The 23947-nt window shown below is 40.1% G+C and overlaps 2 protein-coding genes across 13 annotated transcripts in view; one reads left to right on the forward strand and one right to left on the reverse strand.

Annotated features, from left to right (window-relative positions):
• The window catches only part of HAUS8 (HAUS augmin like complex subunit 8), a 38940-nt gene extending 38184 nt beyond the window's left edge, over positions 1 to 756 (reverse strand). The window contains exon 1 of one of the 4 annotated variants that reach the window (XM_020969259.2): positions 589 to 756. In XM_020969259.2, the coding sequence (XP_020824918.1) occupies positions 589 to 617 (29 nt within the window). In that variant the 5' untranslated portion in view covers positions 618 to 756. The remainder of the gene's footprint in view (positions 1 to 588) is intronic. The other 3 variants (XM_078154064.1, XM_020969256.2, XM_020969258.2) reach the window with 3 other exon arrangements.
• Positions 757 to 1116: 360 nt separating this feature from the next.
• Positions 1117 to 23947, forward strand: part of MYO9B (myosin IXB) — a 140666-nt gene continuing 117835 nt past the window's right edge. For 7 of the 9 annotated variants that reach the window (XM_078154067.1, XM_078154066.1, XM_020969248.2 and 4 more), the window contains exon 1: positions 1118 to 1221. The gene's annotated coding sequence lies outside the window, so the exon portion shown is untranslated. Of the gene's footprint in view, positions 1222 to 23947 lie in introns of all 9 variants that reach the window. The other 2 variants (XM_078154068.1, XM_020969255.2) reach the window with 1 other exon arrangement.

The raw sequence follows: 23947 nt of genomic DNA on the forward strand, positions 1-23947 counted from the left end.
TGGGCTGGGTTCAAATTTGATCTCAGAGATTTAGCAGCTGTGTGACCCTGGGTGCCTCTCTGACCCCTGTTTCCTCCTCTGCAAAATAAGGATAACAGCACTCATCTCCCAGGGTTGTTGTGAGGTTAAAATAATATTTGGAAAGAGCTTCGCAAACCTTAAAGCGCTATATAAAGAAAAGTTATCACTACTATTAGCAAGTGTCAGGTGGTATCCGAACCCAGGACTTCCTGGGTTATTCCAGCCCCGCACTCCGTGACTAAAGTCAGGCCTGGCTTTCCCTTTACAAAGGAGCAAACTGAGGCCCGGAGAAAGGGTAGACGTTGGCCGGGACGCAAACCCGGCTCTCTCCTCTACCTGTCCTAAGCAAGAGTATTGGAGGTCGAGGGGCTCAGGGCCGGGGGCCGGAGAACGCGGGATTCGGGGTTTCCGAGAAAGCAGCACGGAGGCCCTCCAAGGACCTCGCCTCCACGCTTCCCCCTCGGCCCCAGAAAACCGTCGCCTCCAACGCGCGGTGGCCGCCTCTTCCTCCTGCTGCTCTTCCTCGGTCGGTCGATCAGTCAGTCCGTCAGTCAGTCATCCACTCACCCCAAAGGCCTGAAACGGCGTTCCGCCATTTTCCCGCGTCTCCGTTGAACTGTAGGGGAGCTGAGTGGAGCCGGGGAGTGCCTCAGCCCCGCCCCGAGGTGTGGGAGAGACCATTCCCAGAAGGGTGGAACCTGGAATTCCCCCAGAGTTGGAGGCCGACTCTTTTGCGGAGATACTAAGCCTATAGAGCAGGATAGAAATCTCCATTAAAAGACTCAGACTAGGTCCAGAACGGAGATTAGGCTGGCGCTGGAAGGGCTCATTTTTCCTCTTGAGGGTTGTTCTCCCCCTACTCTCGTACTTGGTCTCGCCCCTCGGTGGGGCTCAGCGTCCCCAGGCCGCCAGGCCACGCCCGCGGGCGACACTTCCTTCCCTTTCCTAGCCTCCGGCGCCCTGCCTCCTCCTCCACCCCCAGCGCACCCCGCCCCTCCCTCCTCTTTTGCGCTCACTCTCCCCCTCCTCCCCAGGAACCCGGAAGCGAGTCTCTGAGTGGGGGCTGCGAGCCGAGCGGCCGGGAGGAGCCCGAGCCTGTGGGGGGCGGGCGGGCGGACCAAGGGATGGCGGGGGGACAGGCAGCCGCCGCCGCCGCCGCTGCTGCTGCTCACATCCCGCTTCGGTTCGGCCGCCGCTGAGGTGAGTCCGCCCGTGACAACGCACCGCTCCGGACCGGGGAGAGGGGCCGGGGCCGCGGGGGCGGGGGCGGCGGCGCGCGAGGCCGAGCGCCCCGGAGGAGCCTCGGGGGAGAGCTCGAGGCCCGGGCCGAGTGCGGAGAAGGGAAGGGGGCGGCGGGATGGGGGCAGTGCTGGGGGGGGGACTGGGGAGAGGGGAGTACTGAGGAGGAGGCGGCGGCGATGAGGAGTGGGGAAGGGGGAGAATGGGAGAGAGAGGGAGAAGAGGAGGGGGGATGGGAGTGTGCTGAGGAGGGGGCGGCGGGGATGTGGAGGGAGAGAGGGAGTGGGAAAGGGGGGAGAGTGAGGAGGGGCGAGCGGCATGGGGGAGGGGGCGTGCTGAGCAGGTGGGGGAGGGGAAGGGGAGTCCAAAGGGAAATTGGGAGCAGGGAGAGGGAGGGGGCCGGTGTGAAGAAGGGGCTTCACTTAGAATTTGGGTAGGAGAGCCCCTGAGAAGGAGCCGAGGACAGGATGGAGAAGTCCTAAGAAGGAAATGAGCTGGGGGTGGCTAAGAGTGGGGGGCTTCTTGAGAAGGAAGGGGCCGGAGTTTTGGGAGGGTCGGAGGTAGTGTTACAGAGAAATGTAGAAGGGAACTGGGGGAGTCCTGAAGGAGAAATTACTTCTTCCCCCCTAGACTCAATTGGAGTGCAGTTGAAGAAAAAGTGTACGTGAGGAAGATGGAGTTGAGTGGTGAAGGAGCAGTTAAGACAATGACACTCAGAGTTCGGGGAGAAATGCCAGGGACTGTAGTTTTTGTCTTTGTATTCTCAAAGCAGCACTGTGCCTGGCAAACATAGTTGGAGATTAATAGTCGCTTTTGGATTGATTGCTCTAGAACACAAATCAAAGTATCTCTGATTGTCAGCTTTTTCTAGGGTCCCAGTGCTGGGGTGTAGGGACCTTAGTTTTGCCAGGGTGTGTTCACCTGGGCCTTGGGGGGGGGGAACAAAATGCTGTTCGGTGGGCACAGGAGCCTTTTCTTGCTCTAAACTTGTTTTACAAGTGATAGTTTAGTGAAAGGTGGTGGGAGGCCATGAGAGTGTTGTGGCTGTCTGAAAGCTTTGTCAGTAAGTCATTATAATTGAGCCAGTGGCCTGGAGTCACAGGAAATCTGTCATTCAGGCTGACTCCCAACCCTGGATGAGGTCAGTCATCTTCAACCTATACTGAAGCACAGTTGGCAGACTTCAATTGGCCTTCACTCTTTCCCCCCCTAGCTTCTTAACAATCCAGGCTGCTCTCAGTAAATAATGCCCTACTAAGTAAAGGATTATACTGTGTATCTCAGCTTTGTTTCTAAGTAGTGACCTAAACGTTGTGTGTACAGGTGCCTTAGAAATAAGTACCAGAATAGCTCTGATATGTTCTGCCATAGAGTTTGAGTAAAAAAGAAATTGACTGTGCTTAGTTGCTAGATGCGATTTCCGGTTATAGCTAGACTGGTTTTCTTACTCATGATTGTCATGCAGCAAACTGCTGCTCTCAGTGGGTGAGATGATGTGTGTCTGTAGCAATTTTAAAATAGATTCTTTGTGTAGTTAATTTAGATCTTTAAAAAGCTCAACAGCCTGGAGCAAAAGACCAAGTCTAATAAAAATAAATAAAATTTTGCACTTAAAAAATCAATTTCACAAGTCTAATATAAGGAAGTCATGGTTAGGCGAAAGTTGTGGAAAAAAAAATCTGGGAGTTTTAGTGGACTGCACACTCAGTTTGAGTCAACAGTGTGGCATGGCAGCCAAAAAAGGATAATTTGGACTGCACCGTGTCATGATGTCAGGGCCCCGGGGAAGTGGTAGGCCTGTTCTACTCTATTCTGATCACCACATCTGGAGTATTTTATTCACTTCTGTGTGCCACATTTTAAGATTGACACTGATAAAGAGGACAGCCAGGATGATTCGAGGACTAGAGGCCATGGCATAGAGAGATTTTTAGCCTAGAGAAAAGAAGACTTTGTGGTGGGACAGGAGAGCATTCTTGAAGTGTTTTGATTTAGATTCATATAAGGACCAAAAATCTCTTCCAATTAGAGCCATTCAAAAGTAGAAGGGCCTACCCTGAGAGGTAATGGATTTCCCCTCACTAGAACAGGCCATGATGACCACTTGATGGGTTAGTTGTGGGAAAGGCTTCCTGTTCTGGTACAAGTTGGATTAGATATCTTCTGAGGTTCTTTCTAACTCTGAAATTCATTGATTGAGTAATAATTCTTCATTTCTTCTTATTTTCTCTCATGTTAAATGGGCATGGTCATTTTGTGTGTGGGGGGAGTTTCTTTTTTAGCTTCATCTAGTAAGCTTTATTTAGCAAACTTACTACTTGCTTTTGCAGATTTTTATCTTTGATTTTGGTAGAAGGGTTAGGGGATCCTAATTTTATAGATAGAAAAAAGGATTATTGAAAGCTTTTATTTGGCTTTTATGTAGCAATTCAGATTAGGATCAGAAAATTTGGGTTTTGTTTTCTGTTCTTTGATTTTACTGTAGGATCTTGTTTTTGTAATAATCGTATTTAGATAGTGCTTTAAAGTTTGCAAAGCACTGTCCTCACAACAAATGTGTGAGATAGATTGTTGTAAATATTATTATTCCCATCTTATATCTGGAAAAATGAGGCTCAGAGAGGTTGTATCTTTCTCATGATTACACAGCTAATAAATTTTTAAGGTAGGATTCAAGTCCAGATCCAGTATATTTCCCATTGCTCTGTGCTATTACTCCTAAATGGTCAACAAGTCTGCTATAAAATCCCAGACACGGGGTTCAGGACACAGTGGATGTGCAAAGACAAAAAAGCCTGGAATTCTTTCCCCTTCATCTTTGCTTTCTGTTTTCCTTCAAGTCTCAGCTAAAATCCCACTTTCTGCAATAAGCCATTCCCAGTCTCTCTTAATGCTGTTGTCTTTCCTCTGAGATTATCTCCAGTTTATCAAATATATATCTGGTTTTTACAAAGCTGTTCGTCAGTTTTCTCCCTCCATTAGATTTCAAGTTCCTTGACAGGGACTATTTTTATCTTTCTTTTTTATACCCAGCTTTTAGTACAGTGCCTAGCATTGTTAATAAATTCTCATGGACTTATTTGACTTGTCGAAATAGTCCCTGCCCTCAAGGAGCTTGCAGTCTAATGGAGATCACCTGTGCCTATATGAGTATGTATATAGAAAATATATACAACATGAATATAGTGAAGGCATTTTTTGTAGGGAAACTGAGTCTTGAAGGAAAACAGAGATTCCAGGAGGTAGAGATGATGAGGGGGTACATTCCAGATCTGAGGATCACCTAATACAGAGCCATGAAGAGGGGAAATGAAGTGGCAGAACAGTAGGTAGACTAGAATATATGGATGGAAGAGTATGTAGCAGGAAGTAAAAAGACTGGAAAGGCTGGAAGGGACCTTGCTGTGAAGAGTTTTAAATGCCAAGCAGGAATTTATATGTGATTGTTATTAGGGATCTATCTTAAGTAGTATTTATTTTTAAATGCAAACAAATCTCAGACAATGGAGAAAAATTAATATAACTAATTTGGAAAGCAGGGACAAAAACTGCATTTAATTTGATGAAATTTTAAGTGATGGAATTTTAATTTTTGTTTTAAAACTGATTTGGATATCTTACAAAACTATTTTGAAAGTATGTTGAGTTCAGTTGTTTTCCTTCCTCTTATATTTGGGATTTCTCCAATTTTATTTTCTCTAAAAGACTTGGTATTAAAATCACTGTCATACTTTACATTATATTGTAGTGATTTTTTTTTAGGCAAAGATTAATTGTTATTTACTTTTTGGCTCCAAATATTCCAGAGTATTCCAGTCCTTTATGTTTTATATGTTTTATTTTACTCTTCCAACTTCTTGGCCCTGCTTCTCATTTCTTAACTCTTCTTTCATTAAGAATCAGTAGCGTACTTTACCTTGATATTGAATAACAGTACCTTTTAGGTTTTTCCCCTTACAAATGAGATCGACTTTTTTACCTCTCTAGATCTATGATCATATGTTCAAAACAAGTTTGGTCTGCCTCCCATTTCTCACTTTTCATCTTTATAAAGGCGGGTGATACTTTGTGTGCAAACATTTTCAAAACTGTCTGTGCCAGGCAGCCCTTTCTCACAGTGACGAATATTGATTGAGCTTCTACGTCAGCTTCTTAGCCATACCAAGAAAAGCCCTACTCTTCTGTCTGAGAATGCTGAACAAATTTAACAAAGAGCTTTGTCTGGGGCCTTACTTGGTTGTAATGTGTGTCACTCAAATTAGGCAGCCCACAGCTTTCCAGAAACAGCTTTGAACCATGATTGAAGGTGTCTTATTTCCTCTCCTATTTTTATTTTGACAGGTAAATGACCTCAGTAATTTAGACATGTTTTTTTTTTAAAAAAGTGATGAATTTTGTGTTTTACTCATATCCTACTTGAGACTATTCAGACAGAGCTTTATGATAAACATAGTGATTCAAGTAGTAGACCTGTTTGTTAATATGACGTGTTAATAAATTAGCTTGTTATGACTCAGTTATATCCCCACTCTGCCCAGCTCAAAAAAAATTTTTTTTTTTGGTTCATGGGATCATAGAATTTAAAACTAAACAGTGATTGCTTAAATATTTTAAAGGAAGTTTACAAGAATGATTTGTTTACTTATAATTAGTCATTTAATTTATAACTTTTATGTGGGATTATACAAAACATTTTTAGATTTTAAAAACTAATTTAAAATATTGACATGTGGTCTCTTTTTGAGTTTTTGTACTTAAAAATCTGCAGTGGATTTTTCATATTATTGCAAGAGCTATAGGCCTGGTTTCTGAGTGTGGCAAATTCAAATATATTTCATTAGGTGAGGTTTTTTTTACATATAAAAATTACTCTATATGTGAAATCCTTTAGGTTACAAAATAATTTGGAGAGAAGAAAACATTTCTCAGCTTGATTTCTGAAAACTAATATTAAACAAAAAGTTTCTGAGGCTGCAGACTTCTGATTGTTGACACCTTTTCCCATTGCTTAGGTTTTATCAGTTTCCTCACCAGCAGTTTTAGAGCGAAGAGGTTCTAATAGATGGTCTCTAAGCCTAGCTCTAAAATTCCCTAATCTAGTACAAAGAACTTTGGATGTTAAAATTAGCATGATGAACAGATTGTGGTGTATAAAAGTAATTGACTTATTGCTAGCATTACAAAGGTGACAAATTCAAAAAGAGAGCATCAGTCAAGCCTACCTTCTGTGGACCAGACATTATCTGTCTATAAAGAAAAAAACAATGGGGCAGCTAGGTGGCGCAGTGGATAGCGCTCTGGCATTAGCGTCAGGAGGACCTGAGTTCAAATGCGGCCTCAGACACTTGACATTTACTAGCTGTGTGACCCTGAGGAAGTCACTTAACCCCAATTGCCTCACCAAAAAGCAAACAAACCAAAAAACAAAACAAAACAAAACCAGTCCCTCTGCCAAGAAACTAGTATTCTGTAGAGAGAAACCACATGTACACATTTAAGTAAATAAGTCAAGTCAACAAGATTTATTAAGCACATACTATGTGCTAGGCATTTTGCTAAGCACTGGGGATATAAAGAAAGGCAAAAAACCAGCCCCTGCTTTCAAAGAGCTCGCAATCTATTGGAGGAGACACCATGCAAACCACCATGTAAATAAGCTAAACATAGGATAAATTGAATATCAGCCGAGAGAAGGTACTAGAATTAAAGGAAATTAGAAAAGACTTTCTGTAGAAAGTGGGATTTTAGCAGAGACTTTAAGGATGGGGAGTGAGAGAATTCCAGGCATTGAGGACAGCCAGTAAAATTGCATGGAGTTTGTAGGTAGTGTCTTGTGGTAGGAAGAGCTAGGAGGCCAGTGTCACTGAATCACAGAGGACATAGAGGGGACTAAGGTATAAGAAGACTGAAAGGTAGGAAGAGGGTAGGGTTATAAAGGGCTTTGAAAGCCAAGCAGAAGATTTTATATTTGATCCTGGAGGTGATAGGGAGCCACTGGGGTTTATTGAATAGTTTGGGTCTGCAGTGTTATGACATGGTCAGACCTGTGCTTAAAGAAGATCAGTTTAACTGCTGAATATAGTTGGCTTGGGATGGAAAGAGACTTGTTACAAGGAGATCAACCAGCCGACTATTGCAGTAGTCCAGGTGTGAGGTGATGAGGACCATTACCAAAGTGGTGGCAGTGTCAGAGAGAAGAGGGTGTGTATGAGAGATTTTGTGAAGGTAGAATAGAAAGGCCTTAACCTGTAGTTGGATGGGGGAGGGGTGTAGAAATAAGAGAGACTAAAGAGTCAAGAATGCCACGTAGGTTTCTAGCCTACAGTGTCAGGGAAGATGACCCATAGCAGAATTAGGAAGTGGGAGGATTTGGTGGCAGAGGTAATGAGTTTAGTTTTGAACATGTTGCTATCTCTGGGACATCCAGTTTGAGAAGGCCAATAGGCAAGGCAGTTGGAGATTTGAGACTGGAAGTCAAGAGAAGTTAGAGCTGTATAGATAGATCTGAGAATTATCTGCATAGAAATAATTGAATTTATGGGAGCTGATGAAATGACCAATCAAAATAACATAAAGAGTGAAGAGAAGAAGGCCCAGAACAGACATTTTGAGGGTGTCTGTGTTCAGCAGGCAGGACAAAATAGATACAAGCTAATGGGAGAGGAGGGAGGCAGTTAGAAGAAGTATCAGAAAAGGCTTCAGATATGTCGTGTCACTTGACCCCTGTTTTGAAAGGTGCTAGGAATTCTGAGATGTGGAAGTGAGGAGGGATTGCACTTCCAGCCAGGGAACCAGCCCTATGCCAGCAAAAGCACAAGTCAGAGGAAGAGAATGTTGCGTGTGGACAGCAAGCAAACCAAGCTGGCTGGGCCATAGAGTATATGAAGAGGAGTCATATGTAGTAAGTCTGGAAAGATAGACTGAACAACAAACAGAGGGAAGTTTTGAACAAATTTAAATACCATACAAAGGAGTTTTTCTTTGCTTCTCAAGGACTGCTGGAACAGGATGGTAAAATAAGACCTGTGTTTTAAGACTATTACTTTGGCAGTTATGATGAGTGCAAATTGGAGAGTAAAGAACATCTGGAGGCAGAGAGACCAGTGAGGAGGCTATTGCATTATCGAGGGGTGGAAGTGAGGGTTGGAATTTGATAGTGCCTTTGTGATTAGAGGAAAGGGGAAACGTGTGGAAGGTAATATATGTAGGGGAAATTTAGGATGACTGTAAAAACTGATGCAAAAGGAAGTAAACAGAACCGGGAGAAAATATACACAATGACTTAAGTAATGTAAGGCGAAAGAATGAAAGACTTGAGTTCTGATCAGTGCTGTGACCCTTAGTGAGTTATGATGATTCATGGTGAAGTGTGCCTCTTGCCTCTCAGGAGAGAGAGTGTGGACTGTAGGTGTGGAATGAGGCATACATTTTCAGACATTACCAGTGTGACAGTTTGTTTTTACTACATGTTGTTACAAGAGACAGTTATAATGGGGGAGGGGAGAGGACAGACATGCAGATCTAGGGAAATAGTAAGGTCTAGTGAAGATTTTTTAAAAATTAATTAATTTATTTTTAGTTTTCAACATTCACTTCCACAAGGTTTTGAGTTATAAATTTTCTCCTCATCTCTCCCCTTCTCCCACCACAAGACAGCATGCATTCTGAATACCCCTTTCCCTAATCTGCCCTCCCTCCTATCACTTTCACCTTTCTCTTATCCCCTTCTCCTTCTGTTTTCCTGTGGGGCAGGATAGGAAGTTTGTTGGTTTTTTTCCGATGAAGGTTAGGCTTCTATAAAGGCATTTGGGCATTTGGGATGGCACCATTAGCTAGGGAAAGGTTGAAGCCAACCCAAGACATTTTGATGGGGAGCAGTATGGAGCCCCTGTGGGATGCTTAGTAGAAGATCAGTTGTGAAAATTGTACAAAAGGAAAACTCATCTGGCAGCCAAGATGGTAAATTTTAAGAGAGGTCCTCATGGAGGCTATACTTGTCTTCTAGGCCACAGAATTATAGTTTTTAGGTTAGGGAACCTTAAAGATCCTCTAGCCCAACCTCCTTTTACAAATGAGGAAGGAAACTGAGACCTAGAGAGAGCTTTCATGATGTGTGCGCAGGGAGTAATTAGAAAAGTGGGAGTTGGATTACAGGCCTCAGACATTAAGTCTAGCACTTTTCTTCACTATATTCTCCTAGACCTTGGACACAGTAATACGTTGATATGTTGGATGTCATAATCAACCTTTTTAAAATAGTCCCTTACACAGCCTAACACAATTAGTAAGCTTTAATTTGTATGTAAAAGGGAAGATTAGGGCAGCTAGGCAGCGAAATAGTTAGATTGCCAGGCCTGGAATTACGAACACCTTAGTTCAAATTGGCCTCAGACACTTGTTAGCTGTGAGATGCTAGGCGAATCACTTAACCTTTCTCTGCTTCAGTTTCCTCATCCGGGGATAATAATAGCACCTACCTTGCAGGGTTATTGTGAGGATCAAATGGGATAAATAATGTGCTTAGCACAATGTGTGGCATAGAGTAGGTGCTATATCAATGGTAGCTATTATTATTAATAAGATACTTGGTATAGTAGGTTTTTGAACCTATTGGAAAATCCCCTATGGTCCTTTATCTGAATTATCAGTCTTCTAAAGATTCATTTGTACCTACCAGTGTACCCATTGTTACAAATAAAAAACTGACAGACTTTTGCCTGAGTTTTCTCCCATTACTATTTTAAGATTAATTTTATCCCTTTGCTAGTAATATAGCATGTTTTGAAGGAAGTGGTTATTGCTTTTACAAGAACAAATCCAAATTCAACAATGCACTTCCATTGCTCTTTTCATCGTAGCAACTTTCTTTATAAACAAATTTGTAAAACATTATTACTGTGAGATGCCAGAATATCAAAAATGTCATCGTTGCGATACTCACCTTTTGGTGAGGTTTCCTGGGAACATGATCATGGCGGGCATTCATCAGGTTTTTTCCTCCTTATCTGCTCTCTTTGGACTGGACTCCACCATGATCATGCTCCCAGGAAACCTCTTCACCAGAGATTATCCAGTGAGATCTTACCAACTTTGGTACTCACATCTCATCAGTATCCTTACTACCTTCTTCCCCTCTGATTGGAGGACTTCAGGATGGAGCAAAGAACTCCTCTCAAAACCTCCCACACCAGCCAACTTTTCATTTCCCAAGAAGTTAATTCCAAGTTGTTTTTAAAACTAGAGCAAAGCTAGTAAAATCTTTCTTACTGAATGTGATAGATAACAAGGTTCAAATATTTGTTTCCCTACTAAGTAACAATTACAAAGCATAGCTTTCATGTTTTTCCTCAATTCTCAATTATTTAATCAGCAAAATATCTTTGAAGGGAAAGGGAACGGAATAAGTATTTATTTATTAAGCACCTACTATATGCCAGGAAAATTCAATATGTGGCCCACAGGAATTCTTATGTAGAGTTTAACGGCCCCTTTTGGTATTTGAGTTTGATAGAGGTAATTGTTATAAACGGAATTCAGAGTACTTGCAGTTGGGGTGGTTGGAGCATTGTGAGCATGAGGAGGAGGAAAAGAAGGAGGGAGTTGAACTGGGTCTTCAGTGGTAGGGAGGATGCAGTCAGGGTATTCTAGGTGGGAATGGCCTCAGTCTGTCAAGAGCATTTATTAAATATTTATGTACAGGCACAGAGACTAGAAAGTATAAGGTATTTTCTCAAGGAAAATTTGGCTGGCTAGGTTTTATAGTGAAGATTCCTTTCACATGTCAGTTGGCTGCTAAAGTCCCTTCTAAAGATCAGTTTCTGTGATTTTGTACAGTAAACCCTATGGACATGGGAAAATGTAAGGTATTTTTCCTGTGGAAAATATGGATTAAGATTTGTATAAGGGCCAAAACACACCCAGGAACTATATGGACACAATTACAAAACACTTTTCACACAAATAAAGTCAGATCTAAATAATTGGAAAAACATCAGTTGCTCATGGGTAGGCCGAACTAATATAATAAAAAATGACAATTCTGCCTAAGTTAACTTACTTCAGTGCCATAGCAAACTACCAAAAAATTATTTTATAGAGCTAGAAAAAAATAATAATGAGATTCATCTGGAAGAACAAAAGGTCCAGAATGTCAAGGAACTAATGAAAAGAAATGCTAGGGAAGGTGGCCTAGACATACAAGTTCTTAAATTGTATTATAAAGCACCAGTCATCAAAACTATTTGGTATTGGCTAAGAAATAAGAGTGGTGGATCAGTGGAATAGGTTAGGTACACAAGACACAGTAGTCAATGACTATAGTAATCTACTGTTTGATAAGCCCAAAGGTTTATCAGCTTCTGGGATAAGATCTCACTATTTGACAAAAACTGCTGGGAAAACTGGAAAAGAGAATGGCAGAAACTAAGCATAGACAAAATCTTACATCATATACCAATATGGTCAAATAAAGTCAAAATGGGTCCACAATTTAGATATAAAGGCTGATATTATAAACAGACTGGGAGAGCAGGGAATAGTTTAGCTGTCAGATTTATGGAGAACAGAAGAATTTATGACCAAACAAGAGATAGAGAACATTATGAAATGCAAAATGGATAATTTTGATTACATTAAATTGAAAAGTTTTTCACAAACAAAGCTGATGCAACCAAGATTAGGAGGGAAGCGTAAAACTGGGAAAGAATTTTTGTAACCAGTGTCTCTGATAAGGGCCTCATTTCTAAAATATATAGAGAACTAAGTCAAATTTATAAGAATACAAGTCATTCCCCAGTTGATAAATGATCAAAGGATATGAACAGGCAGTTTTTAGATGAAGAAATTAAAGCTATGTATAGTCATATGAAAAAATGCTCTAAATCGCTGTTGATTAGAGAAATGCAAATCAAAACTACCACATCACACCTATCAGATTGGCTAACATGACTGAACAGGAAAGTGATAAATGTTGGAGAAGATATGGGAAAATTGGAACACTGATGCATTGTTGGTGGAGTTGTGAACTGATCCAGCTGTTTTGGAGAGTAATTTGGAACTATGCCCAAAGGGCTGTAAAAATGTACACACCCTTTGACCCAGCAATACCACTTCTAGGGCTGTATCTCAAAGAGATCATACAAATGAGAAAAGGACCCACATGTACAAAAAATATTTATAGCAGCTCTTTCTGTGGTGGCAAAGAATTGGAAATTGAGAGGATGCCCATCAATTGGGGAATGGCTGAACAAGTTGTGTATATGAATGTAATGGAATACTATTGTGCTATAAGAAATGATGGGCAAAGTGGACTTCAGAAAAACCTGGAAAGACGTGTATGGACTGATGCTGAGTGAAGTGAGCAGAACCAGGAGAGTGCTGTACACAGTAATAGCCATGCTGTGCAATGACTAACTTTGAGAGACTTAGCTCTTCTCAGCAATGTAAGGATCTAAGACATCTCCAAAAGTCTCATGATGGAAAATGCTATCCACATCCAGAGAAAGAACTGTGGAGTCTGAATGCAGATCGAAGCATACTATTTGCTATTTTTTTCTTCTGCTGTGTTTTGTTTCCTCTTTCTTGTGGTTCCTCCTATTGGTTCTAATTCTTCTTTACAACATGACTAATGTGAAAATATGTTAAATAGGAATGTATATATAGCGCCTGCATCAGATTGTATGCCGTCTTGGGGAGGGAGACGGGCAAGGAAGGGGAGAAAATTTAAAACTCAAAAGCTTATGGAAGTCAATGTTGAAAACTAAAAATAAATAAATTAATTAAAAAAAATGATTTGGATAAGGGACAAGTACAAACTAGGTTGTATAGGTAGACTCTTCAGTTTGTATTAAGAGAACCAGCCAAAAATGGGCCGCCTTGAGATTTGGATCATTCCCTATCCTTGGCGGTCTTCAAGCAGAAGTAGGATGACCACTTATTGGTTATGCTATAGTGAAGATCCTTTTTGTACGTGGGTTGGACTAGTTGGCCACTGAGGCTTAAAATCATCTTTGTCAGATGGTATGTAAAGTCTTGGGTTAGCTAAAGATCACCATTTTTGGCAATCTCATTTATCCTATGAAGAAGTCTTAAAAAGTTGTAGTAGAATCTTCCTTCCACCATTTCTATTGGTGGGCAGTATTTTCAGGTATATGAGGGGCAGAATTTTTGTATGGTTTACCACATACTTTCTCTTCCAGCTGTGACCCACTGATACTGGTATCTTTATTTAATCATAGAATTTTAGAATTGAAGCTACTTATAGATTATATAGTCCTAGCTTGTTATTTTACAAAAGAGATAGGTAAATATTTGAAATGTCCTTTATATTGCCAGGTTTTTGAATCTTTGACAGTGTAAAAATTAGAGAAAATTTGCATGAAAATAGGAATAAGCTTAAATATAAACTGTTCTTTTCGAACGATTTTATTGCAGCCCTAGACTTCTCTTTTTTAGATTTAGTATGATTTCATTGGATAAACATGTGGCTTCCAATTATGGTCTTTTATAAACCAAATAGCTACTCTGTACTGATTGGGGCACTATTTGACTTATTTTCCAGTAATTCCCAGTAGTTCTCCAAACCAGCATATGTGGTGCTGATTCTCAGTTTTATAAGCTTTTTCTCGGCTTTGGGAATGTATATTAATTGAAGTTTTTATTTACAAAATTTTGTCTACTAAACTATTATTCCTTGCTTCCAGGTTTTATGTGCATGTGATCAGCTGTTTATAAAATTCAGGTCAGTCACCTCCTAAAAGTTTTCTTTTTCTGTAGGAACAGGGACTGATACTTATACCTTGAACTATGAGACAACTAGACTTTTCTCCAAGGATATCATAAAGAGGATAACTTTGGTTTTCCATAGACTCCTCTTTCTCAGTGGTCTGTAATTGATTAGGGAGTTATGCGATATGCCAAGTACTCATAACTTGCCTTCCACTTAGTGAAGCATGAACAACAGATCATCTTTCAATAGTCCTTACTTGGTAGACTGATCCTATGGTTTGGGTGACTTGCTTTGCTTCCTGTTAATGTGATTCAAATAGATATTGGTAAGGAAAGGCAGAGAGGCATGAAAATTAGAAAAAGTTGGGGTTTTCATACTGTTTTAACAGCTCAGTAAATAATTGTGGTTTTTTTTTAAAGTTCGTTAATTCACCAAAGTGAAATGCCTATTTTATTTCCAAGTTTAGATTAACTTCCTGTCCAGCACTTAACTGCTTATTGCTCTTTGGCATTTGTATATCACATTATACAGTACATCGTGTCTTAACTGTCATTTGTATTGCTAATTAGACTTAATTTACTAAGTAACACTTTCCCAGATTTGTGCAGAAGCTGACTTTTCTTCTCTGTCTTCCTCCCCCTCCAGCCTGTCATTTGTTTTTCCTTTTGACAACCAGACCCTTCTAGGGTGCTTTCTAAAGAAATCAAATATAAGCGTTGGGGTGCTATTGCCTTAATTCTGAGCAAGTTTGGAGTTATCATAGTACTGCTATATCATAGTTTTATGTCCACATGTGATAGAGATTTGGGGCCAGGCAAATGATCACATTTTGGTTGATTTCCAAGACTCTGGCTTGGTTAGAAAGAGACTTAATGAGAAAGGCGTGTGGTTGCAAAGAATAGGAGAGAGGCCCCTGTGAGCTAAGATGATAAGAAATGGATTTCATTTTGTTATACCCAGGCCCCGATGGATCATCTTCGGTTTAGTTTTAAATACATGTGTTTCTTTATAAAATAAAAGCAATAATCTTTTTTTTGACTTTTAATTGAAAAATAAAATAATGTATAGGTGCCACAGTTGCAGTACATTTTGTTGGTGTCACTCTTATGAGTACATAGAACCATTGATGTAGATGTGAAAAGGACCAGAGAAGCCATCTGAGCCAGACTTCTCATTTTACAGATGAGAAAACTGAGTCCCAGACAAGTAAGTTGCCTAGGTGCACAGAAGAGCCAGGAGGTCTAGGGAAAATGGGCTAGTCTTGGAGTCAGGTGGAGTCTTGGGATCAAGTCTGGTCTCAGAGTCATGTTAGTTGTGTGACAATAATCAAGCAATCCACTTAAATTCTCTTAATTTTACTTTTCTTATCAGTAAATTGGGTACATTTGGAGCAGCTAGGTGGCTCAGTGGATAGAGCAGTAGCCTTGAAGTCAGGATATCCTGAGTTCAAATGGCCTCAGACCAAACACTTGACACTTACTAGCTGTGTGACCCTGGGCAAGTCACTTAACCCCAGTTGCCTAAAAAAATTAGATACATTAATGCTTGCAGTACTGACTTCTCACAGTCTTTGTAAAGCTCAAATAAAATAACATAGACTGTCCCAGAAATCTTAGTGCAGTTTTAACCTTTAATATATTTAACGGCTCTTTATCAAAAATGTTTTGCAAGTCTTAAAATGCTATCTAAATGTCAGTTGTTTTTACACTTTAGACATAGCAGCCACTTAATACATATGTATTAAACTTAATTATGTTCTAGGAAGCTGTACAAATTATTACTAAGATCAAATGATTTTTCACTCTCAACTCTTTGAACTTTGGGTAAAGTTAAGTTTTTCCTGTATCTTTCATAATTTATTTAATTGCTTTAAAGATACAGTGTAAGTTGGAGTAAAAGTTTGTTCTGTGGACAAAAATAATCTAGCTATTGAAAACTGATATAAATGAATTAAATTAAGGGTTTGTCCATTCTATTAAATGGAATTACTCTTATCTCTAAAAACTGATTTCTGTAAAAATAAAACCTCTTTTTCTTTGTTAAATATGAGAAGCCCATTATGTATTGATGCTTTTTTCCTCAGCAAACCAGAATCCTAGAATTACAGGGTTTTTTAAGAACCCTACAGATCATCCAGATCTCTCAGTTTACAGGTGAAGAAACTGAGACCTAAAGAAATGAAGTGAGACGTAGAGAAAACCAAGTTAAGACTAGAGCCCAAATCACTTGACTTCTTTTAATAAAGAATTGTGCTGCAACAAGTTCATTCTAAAGAAGTCTTTATTGTCTGTTCCATTATCCTTGTAGAAAGGAAATTAGGAAACTGGGAACATGCTGGTCAGAGTTAATAGTTAATAAACCTGTGCATTCCGGAGTTTGTTTTCTTTATAGAAGGCTTGATTGAGCCCAGAATTTACAGGCACCCCTATTCTGTCTAGGTAAGACTGTTTTGTGCATTTTCTAGGGAGAATTCAAAGATCCTGGATTTCTCTAAATCCAGCTAGATAATAAATAAACCTGTTGTCTATGCATGAATGAAGCTAAGACTTGTCAGGTAGTACTTTCTTTCCCCATCTCTTGGTATGTAAGGACCCTTGTTTTAGGTGGTAAGTGATTCTACTCTATTAGATTGCCAAGTAATTTTAAATAGTGTTTATTTTTTGAGCAATTTTGATTTCTTTTTTTTTATTTTAAACTTGACAGGCATCAATAAACAAAAATGCTTCCATATCCAGAGGCCAGAAAAAGGATTGCATATTGAACTGTGAATCTTGATTAATATTAAGTATATAATAAATTCAACATTTTAGTTTCAAAGCTTTCCTATTTGTTATCCCTCTAAACTTCCTTCTGTTCTCTTCTGTGCATTTTAAAAAATACTTTAGTGCTTCTTCTTTCTTCTCCTTTCCTCTCCTTTCCTTTTGTAGGGGTATAGGGCATCATTAGCACTAGGCATCCCCACTCCTCCCCCTTGTCTCCAAAAAACTTTTCCTTTTAAAAAATAAGCATAGTAAAGTAAGCAAATCTACCCATTGGCCACGTTAAAAAATTACCAGTGATTTCTTAATTGCAAGATCTAATGGCCTTTTGTCAGTCCTGATCTTTTTGACCCATCTGCTGTTTTTGACACTGTCAGTCACCCCCTTCTCCTTAATATTCTTTTTTCTCTAGGCTTTTATTACACTGCTCTCTCTTCTAGTTCTCTTCCTACCTTTCAGAGTATTCCTTAATTTCCTTTGCTAGATCTTCATCCAGATCACATTCACTAACTATGGGTGTCTCCCAAGTCTCTGTCCTGGATCTTTTCTGTCATTGCTTTATACTATTTAACTTGGTGATCTCACCAGTTCCCATGGATTCAGTTATATTAATGCAGATGATTGTCAGATCTATTTATCCAGTCCTAATCACTCTTCTGATCTCTAGATTCTCATCACCAACTGCCTTTTGGACATCTCAAATTGTTTATTCTATAGACATCTGAAACTCAGTATATCCAAAACTGAACTCTCTCTCTCTCTATTTTTCCCTAAACTCTCCCCCTTTCTAACTTTCCTATTACTGTCCAGGATAGCAGCATCTTCCCAGTCACCCAGGCTGGTCTACTGTCATAACATTTCTTGTATACGCTTTCTTCTCTTCTCTGATGTTACTACCATCCTACTGAAGGCCCTCATTACCTCATACCTGCACTGTTGCAATAAACTTCTAGTTGGTCCATCTGCCATAAGTCAGTCCCCATGCCAGTTCATCCTCCACTCATCTGTCAAATTGATCTTCCTAAATCACAAGTCTCCCACTCATTCAAATGGCTCCTTATCATCTCCAGTATCAAATAGAAGTTTCTCTGTTTGACATTCACCCTTCATAACCTGACAGTGATCTTTGCTCTGTTCCTCACACATGATATGCCATTTCTGAACTAGAGATTTTCATTGGCTGTCCTTCATGTCTAGGGTGCTCTCCCCACTCATCTCTACTTCCTGCCTTCCTTGGCTTCCTTCAAGTCCCATCATCCTACCTTCTTCAAGAAGTCTCTTTCAGTTCCTTTAAATGGTAGTCTTCTGTCTGAAATTATCTCCGATTCATTCTGTATATATTTTATTTGTACATAATTGTTTTGTGTTTTGTCTTTCCCATTATTAGACTGTGAAGTTCTTCGGGGAGAGACTGGGTTTTTTTGGTTTTTTGTTTTTTTGCCTTTCTTTGTATCTCCCACTCTTACCACGGTGTTTGGCACATGCCGGGGGCTTAATAAATATTCCTTGACTTAACTTGTCTCATTCTGCACCTCTCTGTCAGGAAGTAGCTCATATACTTTTATCATTAGTCCTCTGGTTGATTATTTCATTGATCAGAGTTATTGTGTCACTCAAAATTATTTTTCTTTTTAGGGTTATAATTCTATAAATCATCTAGTTCTGCTCATTTTACTCTGTCAGTTGATACAAGTCTTCTCAAGTTTCTCTGAATCATTCTGAATCCCTTTCATGATTTCTTTTGGAACAGTAATATTCCATTATGCTCCTGTATTCCATTTGTCACTCCCCAGTTGATGAACAACTCTTTAATCGTCCTTGACTCCTCATTCTCACTTACCCACGTCCAGTCTGTTGCCAAATCATGCACATCATTTCTAGCTTCATGTCTCTCATATCTTTTCTCTTATCACACAGCTACCACCTGGGTTAGCCCTTTATTGCCTTTCATTGGGACTATTGAAATAATCTGCTTATGGGTCTCCTTGCCTCAGGTCTCTCCCTACTTCAGTTCATCCCCTACTCAGCTATGAGAGTGATTTTCTCAATTGTAGGTCTGATTATGTCACTGTCCCCTTCCACACTCAGTAAATGCCAGTGACTTCCTGTTAACTTCAGGATCAAATATAAGGCCCTCTGTTTAGCATTTGGAGCTCTTCAGAATCTGGCTCATTCTCACCTTGCCAGTCATACACTTTGCTCCTCTCCACACTCTGCGGGTGAGCTACACTTGCCTACTTGGTGTTCCTTGTAGGGAAAGGAAGGAGAATAAGCTTTTATTAAGCACCTGCTATGTACCAAGCACTGCCCTAAGTGCTTTACAAATATGATCTCATTTGATCCTTACAATAACCCTGGGAGGTAAGCACTGTTATTATCCCCATTATACAATTGAGGAAACTGAGGCAGAGAGAGGTTAAATTACTTTCCCCAGGTCACATAGTAAATGTTTGAGGCTGGATTTGACCTCTAGCCCCCTTGACTCCAAGCTCAGCACCCCATTCACTCTGCCGTCTAGCTGTCTCTTGCCTTAGGCTGTGCACCGTGCTTGAGATGCTCCCTCCCTCTTCCTTAGTTTTGCTGGCTTCAGTCAAGTCTTGGCTCAGATACGATCTACTGTGGAAGGCCTTTCCCTCTAGCTACTCCTGCTTTCCTCTCTGAGATTAATGTCCATCTCCTGTCCCTACATCTTGTAATACCTAGTTATTTTTATATTGTTTCCCTCTTTAGGGTGTTTGCTCTATGAGGGGAGGAATTGTTTTTGTCTTTTCTGTCCTGAGCTCTTAGAGTAATATAAGCACTTAATAAATACTTGTTTGGCTTTATGATGGAATTTTTTCCCTTGAGATTGTTTTGGCTGCAATTTTAGTGTTACTTTCTTTGGTGCATTTATCCATTTCTTTGATTTGTTCATTGACTCGCAAGTTCTTTAACCATTAAATTATTTAGTCTCCATTTCTGCCCACTCCAGCATTCTTGAGTTGGGGTAGCTATGTACCAAATCACTGATTTCTTCTTACTCCGGTATGTCTGAACCCAGTATTGATTGGTTTCAAGACTTCTTGGATTGTCCCATGTTGAGAAATCTGCCATCTTTTAGGGCCCTGTTCATTGTCTCAAGTCAGAGTGCTGCAAACTTTGGGAATCCCTGTACCATTTCAATTCAAGGCTTGTTGACTCTCAGCCCTCCCATTATCCCTACTTTTATCCACAGAGCTCTAGCAGACTCCCATGGAATTTCTTCTTGTGAGTACTCACATCTTTCTTGCCCCCAGCACAGATAGCACTGGATGGTCTCTTGTGGGTGTTGGCAAGACTTTACTTTATTTGTCTAGGCCCAGGGGTGAGGCACCTAGGGCCTCAATGCCACATGTGGTCTTCTAGAAATTCAAGTGTGGCCCTTTGACTGAATCCAAACTTCACAGAACAAATCTCCTTAATAAAAGGATTTGTTCTGTAAAATTTGGACTCAGTCAAAGGGCCACACTTGAAGATCTGAAAGACCACATGTGAAATCAAGGCCTCAGGTTCCCTACCTCTGGGTCTAGGCTCATACTGGCTTTTGTGGTGAGATCTCTGTCGTAGAGCCCACAGGTATCTGTCTTTTTTTTTTGGTAATTCTGTGTGAATGAAGACACTTATTTTCTCTTTGAATTTGAGAGACAATATGGTATAGTGAAGAGGGCACTAGACTTGGAGTCATTAAGACCTAGGTTCACATCCTAGCTCAGATAGCTGTGTAACCCAGGCCAAGCCACTGTACCTCTTTGTGCCTCAGTTAATTCATCTAAATGAGGGACTTAATAAAAGGATTTGTTCTGTAAAACTTGGACTCAGTCAAAAGGCTGCACCCAAGGACCTAGAAGTCCTCATGTGGCCTCAAGGCCACATGTTCCCCACCCCTGAGGGGCTTTCTTTAGATCTTTTGCTAGAGTTACATAGATAAGAACTGGGCTTTTATGCCATTTTCTCAGCTTTGACATCTCTTAGTGTTTAAATGCTTTTCAAAACCTTTTCTATTTTAAAATCTTCTCTTTTTTTTCTTAATTCCAGAATTTAGAATTAGTGAGAAAATAGATGGGAGCTGAAATTACTGGTCCAAATGAAATGTAAGACAAATGTGATATCATGGCAAGGTCCCTGGAGAGGAGACCAAAGGTAGCTACTTAAAAAGCTGAGTGGCCTTGGATAAGTCACCTCTGAGCTTTAGTTTCTTCATGTACATAATACTTGCCTATGTTAACTTGCTACAGGATGGTTGTGCGGACCCACTGACATTCATATACAGAAATCACTTCGTAACCATAAAGCATGAGTTGGTCAGCAAGTATTTATTAAGTACCTGCTATGTGCCAGTCACTGTTCAAGGTCCTGCGAGTTATAAACAGATACAGTCAATCCTGAACTTTCATGGGGTAACATTCCTAGAAAACAGTGTGAAAGTTAAAAAAAAAAAACCAAAAGCTTGAATGTTGCCAACGCAAAAGAAAATGCGAGGTTACTAATAAAATTATGGAATGCTTGAAGAAAGTTAAACACATGAATGTTAAGGATTGACTGTAAATGAAATTGACCTGCTTAAGGATCTTAACATTTCATAGGGAAAGGCAATATGTGCAAAGATAATATGGGTATAAAATTTGCTGGGCATGGTGGTATATGCCTGGGATCCCTGCTACCAGGGACGCTGAGGCTGGTGGATCACTTGTGCTCAGGAGTTCCAAACTCCATTAAAGCCACAATTCCTTTGAGTGCTTGCACTAGGTCCGGCACCAAGATGTCAGGCCCCAGGAAGTGAGGTACCATGAGCGGCCACAGGAAGGGCAAACTAAACTGACCCAGGTTGGAAATGGAGCAGGTCAAAGCACTGAAGTAGTAGGATTGGGCCTGTTAGTATCAACTGTACTTCCAGCTGGGGACAGATAGGGAGACCAAATTCCTCTGAGTGTGTGGTGTATGTGTATGGGGGTGTGTGTGTATATGCATGTGTATATAATAGGGTGGTGTGTGTGTGTAGATATATACACATACATACATACATACATATATATATATAAAATAGAGAGTGTGTGTTGTGTGTGTGGATAAAATAAAGTATGTATGTATACACATACAATGAATACCAAGTAATTGGGAGTATTAGTACCCTGGAGAAACTGTAAAGGCCCTCCCAGTAGAACGTATTTGAGTCAAACTTTGAAGGAAGCTTGAGTTTTTTCAAAGCTCATAAATGTATGTTGTTGTTGCTAGAATTATGTATGGGGTTTTAAAAATCTGTAATACCAGTCTTCATTAACAAAGAGTCTTGACAAGTGTCTAACATTGCATAATTCCTTAAGTTAAAAACTATGTTATTCTGTACTCTGCTACTGTGTTTAAGAAACTTAGCTAATGATTGCCTACAGGGATGAGTAAAACAAAGTCCATTCCTTCACAGAGCTCCAAGGAGGTAGAGAGCAATGTGTGAAATTTATTTAAATGAATAATTATATGGCAGCATAAGTATGATGCAAAATTTATGGGACAAGTAACAGTTGTGGCCTATGTGATTAGAATAGACTTTATAATTGATAGGACTTGATGATGGCAAGTTTTAATAGGTAGAAATGATGAAGGGATGGGGCATAAGAAAAGGCAAGATATTTTTGGAGAAGGTGTTTAATGCAATTTGTCTGGAATGCAGGGTACCTATAGGAGAATAGTAAGGATTATGTTAGGCAGATAAAGTTGGGTCATATAGGCCCTTGAATACTGGCATAAGGAGTTTTTATTTTATTTTGTAGTGCCAATCCATCAGATGTTTCTGAGCAGGAAAGTGATGTTATCAGAAAGGTTATGAAGATTAAACTTATTAACAGTGAAGGTGTGTAAGTTGGAGTATAATAGAGGAGGGAAAACCTGGAGGCAGGAGATAGCCTTCCATATTCATCTCCAATAGTAGTCTAGACATGAGGTTACAAGGGTCTTAACTTAAGTGGTGGCGCTTGAAATGGAAAGAAAGTAGCAAAGGTATTAAAATGAAACAATCAGTATCGTGGTGACTGACTAGATATGAGCTTCAGGGATTATAGTTTCAAGCATGATAGAAATAAGGAGAGTGAGAAGAGAAGGAGTTTTTATTGGGGCAGGGAGAATGAGCAGTTCAGTTGTGGACGTATTGAGTTTGAGACACAAGTAGAATATCAAAGGAGAAATGTCTGAGCAAGGCAGTATTGAACTTGAGGGATAGGTGAGGGCTGAAGAGAGGTTTAAGAATTATCTTGATAGAGTTCTGGTTGAAGCTGTGCGAGTAGATGAGATAAGTAAAGGACAGCATGTCTTGAAAGAAGAGAGAAGAGCACCAAGGATGAAATCCTGGAGAACAGATGCATTTAGAGGTTCAAGGTATGAAGAACAATCATAGAACTAGTGGTGAGAAAGGTAGGAGGAGGACCCGCATGCTCTAGTGTCAGAAAAGTCAGAGTGGGATAAGTGGCCAAGTCTCTAGTGTCAAATTCTACAGAGGCATCAAAAGAGAATTCACATTCGGTCAAAGGCTCTGTAGAAGCCAACAGGTCATTGGTGATCAGATTAAAGGAGTTAAGTAAGTAGTCAGTGCATGATGAAGATGTGGAGACCTAGAGTATGTTCTTCCTTTTTAAAAAATGAACTTAATGACAGTGAAGAAGTTAAAATAATCTTTTCAGACATTTGAAAGGAAGGAGAGAGAGAATGGTGTCATTCAAGGAAATAATTGGTATTATTTTTTCTGGTTCTGGAATGTGTTTTTGTTTTTAATGTGAAGGAATGCTTAACATCTTTTTAAGGAGAGCAAAAGAAGCCAACAAAGAGGGAAAGGTTAGCATAATTTATGGACCAAGTTCCAGAGAAGGGAGAAGAGGTGGGATCTAGAGTAGTGGTACTACCTCACCTTTAGATAACCACTTGAAAGCCTTCACAGTGCTTTCATCAGAACAGCCCTGTGAAGTAGATAATGTCATTATTATCCTCATTTTATGCATAAAGAAAACCAAAGCTTTAGTTAAATCACCTGATCATACTGCCAAGTAAATATTTGAGAGGGAATTTGAACCCAGGTCTCTGACTTTATCTCCTCTACCAGAGATCAGTCATACCGCTTCTCTGAGACAGAAGGCAAAGGGTATGTGAGCAATAATGTAAGGTTGTAAGAGAAATTTTGAGAAGGAGAGGAGGAAATTGG

Source organism: Phascolarctos cinereus, unplaced genomic scaffold (genome assembly GCF_003287225.1).
Source record: "Phascolarctos cinereus isolate Bilbo 61053 unplaced genomic scaffold, phaCin_HiC Scaffold_4;HRSCAF=312, whole genome shotgun sequence".
In the NCBI taxonomy this organism is placed as follows: domain Eukaryota; kingdom Metazoa; phylum Chordata; class Mammalia; order Diprotodontia; family Phascolarctidae; genus Phascolarctos; species Phascolarctos cinereus.